The sequence below is a fragment of the Haemorhous mexicanus genome, chromosome 33 (assembly GCF_027477595.1).
Source record: "Haemorhous mexicanus isolate bHaeMex1 chromosome 33, bHaeMex1.pri, whole genome shotgun sequence".
Lineage (NCBI taxonomy): Eukaryota > Metazoa > Chordata > Aves > Passeriformes > Fringillidae > Haemorhous > Haemorhous mexicanus.
Genome location: NC_082373.1, coordinates 2,075,936 through 2,087,863, shown reverse-complemented (window position 1 = coordinate 2,087,863; position 11,928 = coordinate 2,075,936). Strand labels below are relative to the sequence as shown.

The window sequence follows — 11,928 nt, the reverse complement described above, 5'->3', positions numbered from 1 at the left end:
GTAAAAAGGGGGAAGGAAAAAAAGGGAAATAAGGGGAAAAGAGCAAGAAAAGGGGGAAGGAAAGAAAAGAGAAATAAAAGGGAAAAAGAGCAAAAAGGGGGGAAAAGAGGGAAAAACGGGGAGAAAAAGAGAAAGAAAAAGAGAAAGAAAAAGAATAAAAAGGGGGAAGGAAAGAAAAGAGGAATAAAAGGGAAAAAGAGCAAAAAGGGGGGAAAGAAAAGAGGAATAAAAGGGAAAAAGAGCAAGAAAGGGGGGAAAAGAGGAAAAAACGGGGAGTAAAAGGGAAAGAAAAAGAGCAAAAAAGGGGGAAGGAAAAAACGGGGAATAAAAGGGGAAAAGAGCGAGAAGGGGGAAAGAAATAAAAGAGGAATAAAAGGGGAAAAGAGCAAGAAAGGGGGGAAAAGAGGAAAAAAACGGGGAGAAAAAGAGAAAGAAAAAGAGAAAGAAAGGGGAAGGAAAGAAAAGGGGAATGAGGGGGAAAAAGAACGAGAGGGGGAAGGAAAGAGAAGAGGAATAAAGGTGAAAAAGAGCAAGAAAAGGGGAAAAGAGGGAAAAATGGGGAGAAAAAGAGAAAGAAAAAGAGAAAGAAAAAGAGTAAAAAAGGGGGAAGGAAAGAAAAGAGGAATAAGGTAGGAAAAGAGCAAAAAGGGGAAAGGAAAGTAAAGGGGAATAAAAGGGAAAAAGAGTAAGAAAGGGGGGAAAAGAGGAAAAAAATGGGGAGAAAAAGAGAAAGAAAAAGAGTAAAAAGGAGGAAGGAAAGGAAAGAGGAATAAGGGGGGAAAAGAACGAGAAGGGGGAAAGAAATAAAAGAGGAATAAAAAGGGAAAAGAGCAAAAAGGGGGGAAAAGAGGAAAAACGGGGAGAAAAAGAGAAAGAAAAAGAGCAAAAAAGGAGGAAGGAAAGGAAAGGGGAATAAAAGGGGAAAAGAGCGAGAAGGGGGAAAGAAATAAAAGAGGAATAAAAGGGGAAAAGAGCAAAAAGGGGGGAAAGAAATAAAAGAGGAATAAAAGGGAAAAAGAGCAAAAAGGGGGAAGGAAAGAAAAGAGGAATAAAAGGGGAAAAGAGTAAGAAAGGGGGGAAAAGAGGAAAAAAAACGGGGAGAAAAAGAGAAAGAGCGAGAAGAGGAGGAGAGAGATAAAAAACCCATCCAGAAAGGAGGGGGGAAGCCCCCCCGGGCTGCGCGGAGGGGGCGCGGGGCTGGGGCGGCCCCCGAGCGGGGCCAGTTGTGGCTGCGCGGCCGCGGATCCCGCGCACCAATGGCTCGGGCCCGGCTCTTACCCCTCCTGCGGCGCTCCCGGGGCCGATCAATGACAATTTCTACTCGGGCATCACGTGCCGCTGGCCAGCGACTGAGACGGAGCCCGCGTCATCCTCGCCTCCCCAAAAATTCCCTTTTTTTTTTTTTTTTTTAACGCGTTGGTTTCGCTCCCCCCCAACCCTTTCAAAAAAAAAAAAAAAAAAGAAACTTAAAAAAAAAAAACAACCCCAAACGTCTCTCAAGCCCGAGCAGCGCGGCTTATATATAAAAAAACAAAACCCCCCAAAAAAAAGCCCCTGCGCGGCGCCGGGGCCAACATGTTCAACTCGGTCAACCTGGGCAACTTCTGCCCTTCGCAGGCGCGCAAAGAACGCGCGGCCGGAGGCGGCGGCGACTTCGGCGAGCGCTCGGGCAACCTGTACCTGCCCAGCTGCACCTACTACGTGCCCGACTTCCCGTCCGTGCCCTCGTTCGCCCCCGCCCGCCAGATCTCGTACCCGTACCCCGCCAACCTGGCGCAGGTGCCCCGCGAGGTGCCCTACGCGCTGGAGCCCTCGGGGAAGTGGCACCCGCGCGGGAATTACGCGGCGTGTTACTCCGCCGAGGAGCTGATGCACAGGGAGTGCCTCCCGCCCGCCGCCGAGGTGCTGATGAAGAACGAGAGTTACCACCACCATCATCATCATCACCACCACCACCCGGCCCCCGCCGGCGCGGCGCCGCCGGCGCCCGGGTTTTACTCCGGGGTGAGCAAGAACTCGGTGCTGCCGCAGGGATTCGATCGATTCTTCGAGAACTCGGCGCTGTGCGCGGCCGAGAGCGCGGCCGAGAGCGCGGACGGAGAGAAGGGCGCGGAGGGCAACGCGCAGGAGGAGGAGGAAGAGGAGGAGGAGGAGGAGAACGCCAACCCCGGCTCGGCCTCGGCCGCCTCCGCGGCCGGAGCCAAGGAGGGCTCCAAGAGCGGCGCTCAGAGTAGGTAGAGCCGAGCTTAGCGCGGGCAGAGCCGAGCTCGGAGGAGGCAGAGCCGAGCTCGGAGGAATTAGAGCCGAGCTCGGAGGAGTTAGAGCCGAGCTCGGAGGAGTTAGAGCCGAGCTCGGAGGAGGTAGAGCCGAGCTTAGCGCGGGCAGAGCCGAGCTCGGAGGAGGTAGAGCCGAGCTCGGAGGAGTTAGAGCCGAGCTCGGAGGAGGCAGAGCCGAGCTTGGAGGAGTTAGAGCCGAGCTCGGAGGAGGTAGAGCCGAGCTTGGAGGAGTTAGAGCCGAGCTCGGAGGAGGCAGAGCCGAGCTCGGAGGAGGCAGAGCCGAGCTCGGAGGAGGCAGAGCCGAGCTCGGAGGAGGCAGAGCCGAGCTCGGAGGAGGCAGAGCCGAGCTTGGAGGAGGTAGAGCCGAGCTCGGAGGAATTAGAGCCGAGCTCGGAGGAGGTAGAGCCGAGTTTAGCACGGGCAGCTCGGAGGAGGCAGAGCCGAGCTCGGAGGAGGTAGAGCCGAGTTTAACGCGGAGAGCTCGGAGGAGTTAGAGCCGAGTTTAACGCGGGCAGCTCGGAGGAGGCAGAGCCGAGCTCGGAGGAGTTAGAGCAGAGTTTAACGCGGGCAGCTCGGAGGAGTTAGAGCCGAGCTCGGAGGAATTAGAGCCGAGTTTAACGCGGGGAGCTCGGAGGAGTTAGAGCCGAGCTCGGAGGAATTAGAGCCGAGTTTAACGCGGAGAGCTCGGAGGAATTAGAGCCGAGCTCGGAGGAATTAGAACCGAGTTTAGCGCGGGCAGCTCGGAGGAGTTAGAGCCGAGCTCGGAGGAATTAGAGCCGAATTTAACGCGGAGAGCTCGGAGTAGGTAGAGCCGAGCTCAGAGTAGGTAGAGCCGAGCTCAGAGTAGGTAGAGCCGAGCTCAGAGTAGGTAGAGCCGAGCTCGGAGGAATTAGAGCCCATCTCAGAGCAGGTAGAGCCGAGCTCAGAATAGGTAAACCGAGTTTAGTGCAGGCAGCTCGGAGGAGGTAGAGCCGAGCTCAGAATAGGTAGAGCCGAGTTTAGTGCGGGCAGCTCGGAGGAATTAGAGCCGAGCTCGGAGGAATTAGAGCCCAGCTCAGCGTGGGGAAGCCCAGAATAGGTAGAGCCGAGTTTAACGCAGTTCGGAGGAGGCAGAGCCGAGTTTAACTCAGTTCGGAGGAGGTAGAGCCGAGTTTAACGCAGTTCGGAGGAGGCAGAGCCGAGTTTAACTCAGTTCGGAGGAGGTAGAGCCGAGTTTAACGCAGTTCGGAGGAGGCAGAGCCGAGTTTAACTCAGTTCGGAGGAGGTAGAGCCGAGTTTAACGCGGGGCAGCCCAGCCCAGCCAGGCTTTGGCGAGCCGAGCTATTTTTATGTGGAGTTTTATAAGCGCGGCCGGGATTTTACGAGAAGCTCCGAAGCGCTTTCTTCTTTCTCTCTCCTTTTTTTTTTATATTTTTACGATGACGGCCAAAAAAAAAAGGGGAAAAAAAAATAAAAAAAAAGAAAATAAAACGTAAAGCCGGGTCTGATGTTAAGCCCGGCCACGTCCCCGCTCTCTCTCGGCGGAGTCTGTGAAATTTTAAAAGCGCGGCCGAGTGACAAATATTAACTTTGATCGTGAACTTAGGCGGGCGTTTTAAAGGCTCGGGGTTGCCGAGGGTGAGAGGCAATTGGGCAGAACGCGCGGGCTTCCCCCGCCGCTTCCCGGCTTTTTTAATTAATTCCTAATTAAAACTCGCTACCGAGCCCTCCGCGCCCCGCTTCCCGGGGAACCACCGGGATTTGGGGGGAAAAAAAGAGAATTTTCCCGGATTTTTTCGGACGCATCCTCCCCTGCCCAGCCGGGTTTTGGCGGGAGAGGATTTCCCTCGGCGTCGGCTCCAAACTGGATTTTAAATTGAATTTTAAAGCGGATTTTGAGGGATTTTATTTGGGTTTTTGTTCCATTTCCCGCTCCCCGCGCATCCTCTGCACCGCTCCGGGGATCCCGGACGGTTTTGGGGCGGTTTGGGGAATTTTTGGGCTGTTTTGCCTTTTGGGATTCTGTTTTTTACCTTTTAGGACTTTTTTTGTTTTGTTCTGCCTATTGGGATTTTTTTTTTTGGGGTTTTTTTGCCTTTTGCGATATTTTTTTTGGGGTGCTGTTTTCCCTATAAAGATCTTTTTTTGGCTCTTCTGTCTTTCGGGATTTTTTGGGTGCTGTTTTCCCTTTCGGGATGATTTTTGGGGTCCGTTTTCCCACTTGGGATTTTTCTGGGCGCTATTTTCCCATTTAGAATTTTTTTGGGGTCCGCTTTCCCATTTAGGATGTTTTTCTGGTTGCTATTTTCCCATTTAGGATGTTTTTGGGGTGCTCTTTTCCCATTTAGGATGTTTTTTGGGGTCCGTTTTACCATTTAGGGTGATTTTTGGGTGCTATTTCCCCATTTAGGATTTTTCTGGGCTCTGTTTCCCCTTTCGGGATGGTTTTTGGGCGCTATTTTCCCATTTAGGATGTTTTTTGGGGTCCGTTTCCCCACTTAGGATATTTTTTGGGGTCCATTTTCCCATTTGGAATTTTTCTGGGCGCTATTTCCCCACTTATGATATTTTTTTGGGGTCCATTTCCCCACTTAGGATATTTTTTGAGGTCCATTTTCCCACTTAGGATGTTTTCTGGGTGCTATTTTCCCATTTAGGATGGTTTTTGGGGTCCGTTTTCCCATGTGGGATTTTTCTGGGTGCTATTTTCCCATTTAGGATATTTTTTGGGGTCCATTTTCCCATTTGGAATTTTTCTGGGCGCTATTTCCCCACTTATGATATTTTTTTGGGGTCCATTTCCCCACTTAGGATATTTTTTGAGGTCCATTTTCCCACTTAGGATGTTTTCTGGGTGCTATTTTCCCATTTAGGATGGTTTTTGGGGTCCATTTTCCCATGTGGGATTTTTCTGGGTGCTCTTTTCCCATTTAGGATATTTTTTGGGGTCCATTTTCCCATTTAGGATTTTTCTGGGCTCTGTTTCCCATTTCGGGATGGTTTTTGGGGTCCATTTCCCCACTTAGGGCCATGTTTTGGGGTCCATTTCCCCGTTTGGGATTTTTCTGGGCTCCGTTTTCCCATTTTGGATTTTTCCGGGTGCTGTTTCCCCTTTCGGGATGGTTTTTGGGTGCTCTTTTCCCATTTAGGATGTTTTTGGGGTGCTATTTTCCCCTTCGGGATGTTTTCTGGGTGCTATTTCCCCACTTAGGATATATTTTGGGATGCCATTTCCCCACTTAGGACATGTTTTGAGATCCATTTCCCCTTTTGGGATTTTTCTGGGCTCCGTTTTCCAATTTGGGATTTTTCTGGGGTGCTATTTTCCCACTTAGGATATTTTTGGGATGCCATTTCCCCACTTAGGATATTTTTTGGGTGCTATTTTCCCATTTGGGATTTTTCTGGGGTGCTCTTTCCCCACTTAGGATATTTTTTGGGTGCTATTTTCCCATTTCGGGATGTTTTTTGGGGTCCATTTCCCCACTTCGGATATTTTTTGGGTGCTATTTCCCATTTCGGGATGTTTTTTGGGGTCCATTTCCCCACTTACGGCCATGTTTTGGGGTCCATTTTCCCGTTTGGGATTTTTCTGGGGTGCTATTTCCCATTTCGGGATGGTTTTTGGGGTCCATTTCCCCACTTAGGACATGTTTTGGGGTCCGTTTCCCCGTTTGGGATTTTTCTGGGGTGTTATTTCCCCACTTAGGATGTTTTCTGGGTGCCATTTCCCCACTTAGGACATTGTTTGAGATCCATTTCCCCATTTGGGATTTTTCTGGGCTCCGTTTTCCCATTTGGGATTTTTCTGGGGTGCTATTTTCCCACTTAGGATATTTTTTGGGTGCTATTTCCCATTTCGGGATGTTTTTTGGGGTCCATTTCCCCACTTAGGGCCGTGTTTTGGGGTCCATTTCCCCACTTAGGATATTTTTGGGATGCCATTTCCCCACTTAGGGCCATGTTTTGAGATCCATTTCCCCATTTGGGATTTTCCCGAGCTCCGTTTTCCCTCCCGGCGCCTCCTCTCCTCCCCATCCCGCCTTTCCCCCTTCGATTCCCCCCGGCGTGCGCGCCCAGGGCTGGAATTAATCAAAACCGGGTGCGGAGCCCCAGCCCGGCTCCCCTAATCCCGGCCTGACCCCACAGCGGCGCCGCCTTTGATCCCTTCGGCGCCCTAAACCCCGCCTGAGCCCTCCCCGAGCCCGGCTTTTCTCCCAAAAACCCCAAATCTGCCCAAATTCCCCGCCCCGACGGGAAAATTCCCCCCGAATCCGCCCCGGAGCCCTCGCAGGAATCGCAAATTTCAGGGGATTTGTTCCGTTTTGGGGGATTTGATCGTTTTTGGGGGTTTTGATCTTTTTTGGGGGGTTTGATCTTTTTTGGGAGGTTTGATCTTTTTTGGGGGATTTGTTCAGTTTGGGGGATTTGATCCTTTTGGGGGATTTGTTCCTTTTTGGGGGGTTTGTTCCGTTTGGGGGGTTTGATCCTTTTTGGGGGATTTGATCTTTTTTAGGAGATTTGATCTTCTTTGGGGGATTTGTTCCATTTGGGGGATTTGATCTTTTTGGGGGATTTGATCTTTTTGGGGGATTTGTTCCGTTTCGGAGGATTTGATCTTTTTTGGGGGATTTGATCTTTTGGGGGGATTTGTTCCGTTTGGGGGATTTGTTCCGTTTTGGGAGATTTGATCTTTTTGGGGGATTGGTTCAGTTTCGGAGGATTTGTTCCGTTTGGGAGATTTGATCTTTTTGGGGGGATTTGTTCCGTTTGGGGGATTTGATCCTTTTAGGGGGTTTTGATCTTTTTGGGGGATTTGTTCAGTTTCGGGGGATTTGATCCTTTTTGGGGGATTTGTTCCGTTTGGGGGATTTGTTCAGTTTCGGGGGATTTGTTCCGTTTGGGGGATTTGTTCAGTTTCAGGGGATTTGATCTTTTTGGGGGATTTGTTCAGTTTCGGGGGATTTGTTCCGTTTGGGGGGATTTGATCTTTTTGGGGGATTTGATCTTTTTGGGACACTTGATCCTTTTTGGGGGATTTGATCCTTTTTGGGGGATTTGTTCAGTTTCAGGGGATTTGATCTTTTTGGGGGATTTGTTCAGTTTCGGGGGATTTGATCTTTTTGGGGGATTTGTTCCGTTTTGGGGGATTTGTTCCGTTTGGGGGATTTGATCTTTTTTTGGGATTTGATCTTTTTTGGGAGATTTGATTTTTTTGGGGGGATTTGATCTTTTTGGGGGATTTGTTCCGTTTGGGGGATTTGTTCCGTTTTGGGGGATTTGATCTTTTTTAGGAGATTTGATCTTCTTTGGGGGATTTGTTCCATTTGGGGGATTTGATCTTTTTGGGGGATTTGATCTTTTTGGGGGATTTGTTCCGTTTCGGAGGATTTGATCTTTTTTGGGGGATTTGATCTTTTGGGGGGATTTGTTCCGTTTGGGGGATTTGTTCCGTTTTGGGAGATTTGATCTTTTTGGGGGATTGGTTCAGTTTCGGAGGATTTGTTCCGTTTGGGAGATTTGATCTTTTTGGGGGGATTTGTTCCGTTTGGGGGATTTGATCCTTTTAGGGGGTTTTGATCTTTTTGGGGGATTTGTTCAGTTTCGGGGGATTTGATCCTTTTTGGGGGATTTGTTCCGTTTGGGGGATTTGTTCAGTTTCGGGGGATTTGTTCCGTTTGGGGGATTTGTTCAGTTTCAGGGGATTTGATCTTTTTGGGGGATTTGTTCAGTTTCGGGGGATTTGTTCCGTTTGGGGGGATTTGATCTTTTTGGGGGATTTGATCTTTTTGGGACACTTGATCCTTTTTGGGGGATTTGATCCTTTTTGGGGGATTTGTTCAGTTTCAGGGGATTTGATCTTTTTGGGGGATTTGTTCAGTTTCGGGGGATTTGATCTTTTTGGGGGATTTGTTCCGTTTTGGGGGATTTGTTCCGTTTGGGGGATTTGATCTTTTTTTGGGATTTGATCTTTTTTGGGAGATTTGATTTTTTTGGGGGGATTTGATCTTTTTGGGGGATTTGTTCCGTTTGGGGGATTTGTTCCGTTTTGGGGGATTTGTTCCGTTTGGGGGATTTGTTCCGTTTGGGGGATTTGTTCCGTTTTGGGGGGATTTGATCCGTTTTGGGGAATTTGATCCTTTTGGGAGATTTGTTCCTTTTTGGGGAATTTGATCTTTTTGGGGGATTTGATATTTTTGGGAGATTTGTTCCTTTTACGGTAATTATTCCTTCGGAGGTTGTTTATTCTTTCAGGATATTTATTCATTTTTTTAGGTATTTATTCATTTTGGGATATTTATTCCTTTTGGGGTATTTATTAATTTTAGGGTTATTTATTCATTTTGGGGTATTTATTCATTTTTGGGGTTATTTATTCCTTTTGGGGTATTTATTCATTTTTGAGGTATTTATTCGTTTTGGGGTATTTATTAATTTTTGGGGTATTTATTATTATTGGGGTATTTATTAATTTTTTGGGGTATTTATTCCTTTTGGGGTATTTATTGCTTTCAGGGTATTTATTCCTTTCGGGGTATTTATTAATTTTGGGATATTTATTCCTTTTTGGGGTATTTATTCCTTTTGGGGTATTTATTAATTTTGGGGTATTTATTAATTTTGGGGTATTTATTCCTTTTTGGGGTATTTATTAATTTTGGGGTATTTATTCCTTTTTGGGGTATTTATTCCTTTTAGAATATTTATTCCCTTTGGAGTTATTTATTCCTTTTGGGGTTATTTGCTCCTTTTGGGGTTATTTATTCTTTATTCCTTTTGGGAACATTGATTCCTTTTGGGGTTTTCCATCCCTTTTTGGGATCATTGATCCTTTCAGGATATTTATTCCTTTTTCGGGCCACCCAGTATTTGTTTTTTTCAGTGTTTTTATCCCATTTTTGGGCCAACCATCCTTTATCAAATTATCCATTTTTCAGTTTATTTATCCCCTTTTTTGGCCTACCATCCCTTTTTAAATTATTTATATTTTCAGGCTATTGATCCCCTTTTTCAGACTACCAATCCCTTTCAGAATAATTTAATTTTTCAGGAAATTTATCCCTTTTTTTGGGCCACCCACCCCATTTTTAATTACGTGTTTAACCCCATTTCGGGCCACCCACACCTTTATTAATTCCTCATTTCTGGGTGTAATTATCCCATTTTCGGGCCTCCCGACCCCTTTTGAACCACTGCTTTTTTCAATAGATTAATCCCATTTTCTGGCCACCCATCCCGTTTTTAATTATCTTTTCTTTTTCAATATATTGATCCCTTTTTCTGGCTACCCACTCCTTTCTTAATTATCAATTTTCCCAGGTTATTTTCCCCATTTTTGGCCCAATCACCCCTTTAATAATTCTATATTTTCCCATGCCATTTACCCCATTTTCGACCCTTTAATAATTCCATATTTCCCCATGCTATTTACCCCATTTTTGGCCCTATCAGCCCTTTAATAATTCCCCATTTCCAGGTTATTTACCCATTTTTGGCCCTTTAATAATTCCACATTTTCCCAGGTTATTTTCCCCATTTTCAGCCCAATAACCCTTTAAATAATTCCACATTTCCCATGCCATTTACCCCATTTTTGACCCTTTAATAATTCCCCATTTTTCAGGTTATTTCCCCCACTTTTGTCCCTTTAATAATTCCACATTTCCCATGCCATTTACCCCATTTTCAGCCTTTTAATAATTCCATATTTTCCCATGCCATTTACCCCATTTTTGGTCCTTTAATAATTCCACATTTCCCATGTTATTCCCCCCATTTTTGGCCCTTTAATAATTCTGTATTTTCCCCTGCCATTTACCCCATTTTTGGCCCTTTAATAATTCTGTATTTCCCCAGGCTATTTACCCCAATTTTTACCCTTTAATAATTCCCCATTCCCCATGGTATTTACCCCATTTTTGGCCCAATTATCCCTTTAATAATTCCCTATTTCCAGGTTATTTTCCCCATTTTTGTCCCTTTAATAATTCCACATTTCCCATGCTATTTACCCCATTTTCAGTCCAATAACCCTGTAAATAATTCCGTATTTTCCCATGCTATTTACCCCATTTTTGGCCCTATCACCCCTTTAATAATTCCCCATTTTTCAGGTTATTTTCCCCATTTTTGGCCCTTTAATAATTCCACATTTTCCCATGCTATTTACTCCGTTTTTTACCCTTTAATAATTCCACATTTTCCCATTCTATTTACCCCATTTTAAACCTAATTATCCCTTTAATAATTCCCCATTTCCAGGCTATTCCCCCCATTTTTGTCCCTTTAATAATTCCGTATTTCCCCATGCCATTTCCCCCATTTTTGGCCCTCTAATAATTCCCCATTTCCAGGCTATTTCCCCCATTTTTGTCCCTTTAATAATTCCCCATTCCCATGCTATTTCCCCCATTTTTCTCCCTTTAATAATTCCGTATTTCCCCACACCATTCCCCCCATTTTTGGCCCAATTATCCCTTTAATAATTCCATATTTCCCATGCTATTTACCCCATTTTCGGCCCAATTATCCCTTTAATAATTCCACATTTCCCATGCTATTCACCCCATTTTTGTCCCTTTAATAATTCCCCATTTCCAGGCTATTTCCCCCATTTTTGTCCCTTTAATAATTCCATATTTCCCATGCTATTTCCCCCATTTTTCTCCCTTTAATAATTCCATATTTCTCACGCTATTCACCCCATTTTTGGCCCAATTATCCCTTTAATAATTCCCCATTTCCAGGCTATTGCCCCCATTTTTGTCCCTTTAATAATTCTGTATTTCCCCAGGCTATTTACCCCAATTTTTACCCTTTAATAATTCCACATTTCCATGCTATTTACCCCATTTTTGTCCCTTTAATAATTCCATATTTCCCATGCTATTCCCCCCATTTTTGGCCCAATTATCCCTTTAATAATTCCCCATTTCCAGGTTATTTCCCCCATTTTTGTCCCTTTAATAATTCCATATTTCCCACGCTATTTCCCCCATTTTTGGCCCAATTATCCCTTTAATAATTCCCCATTCCCAGGCTATTCCCCCACTTTTCTCCCTTTAATAATCCCGTATTTCCCCACACCATCCCCCCCATTTTCCCCCCATTTCCCCCCATTTTTTCTCACCCCAATTTCCCTTTTCCCAGGCGCTCCCAGGACGAGGAAGAAGCGCTGCCCTTACTCCAAATTCCAGATCCGGGAGCTGGAGCGGGAATTCTTCTTCAACGTTTACATCAACAAGGAGAAGCGGCTGCAGCTCTCGCGGCTGCTCAACCTCAGCGACCGCCAGGTCAAGATCTGGTTCCAGAACCGCCGCATGAAGGAGAAAAAGCTCAGCCGGGACCGCCTGCAGTACTTCTCCGGGAACCCCTTGTTGTGAAATTCCCCCCAAAAAAAACCCCAAAACAGCCGCAGCCTTGGAGGGGACAGTGGCGACCTCGAAGCTGAAGAGTTTTCCTTTGTACTCTGATTTTTTCCGATTTTTTTTCTGATTTTTTCCTGATTTTTTCCCCAATTTTTCCTGATTTTTTCCCATTTTTCCCTGATTTTTTCCCATTTTTTCCTGATTTTTCCCCATTTTTTCCTGATTTTTTCCCATTTTTTCCTGATTTTTTCCCATTTTTCCTGATTTTTTCCAATTTTTTCTGATTTTTCCCCCATTTCTTCCTG

General features: G+C 46.0%; 1 protein-coding gene across 1 annotated transcript; it reads left to right on the top strand.

The window, feature by feature from the left end:
• Positions 1-1,575: 1,575 nt before the first annotated feature.
• HOXC11 (homeobox C11) lies at positions 1,576-11,638 on the top strand. Its single transcript, XM_059872009.1, has 2 exons — positions 1,576-2,230; positions 11,406-11,638. Exons 1-2 carry the CDS (start codon positions 1,576-1,578, stop codon positions 11,636-11,638), a joined length of 888 nt encoding a protein of 295 aa, XP_059727992.1.
• Positions 11,639-11,928: the final 290 nt, after the last annotated feature.

What these genes read in the sequence shown, in the direction of transcription:
- HOXC11 (XM_059872009.1), top strand. Translation starts at nt 1,576, where the DNA reads ATGTTCAACTCGGTCAACCTGGGCAACTTCTGCCCTTCGCAGGCGCGC. An exon ending in CTCCAAGAGCGGCGCTCAGA is followed by an intron (nt 2,231 to 11,405) that starts GTAGGTAGAGCC and finishes CCCTTTTCCCAG; the next exon opens with GCGCTCCCAGGACGAGGAAG.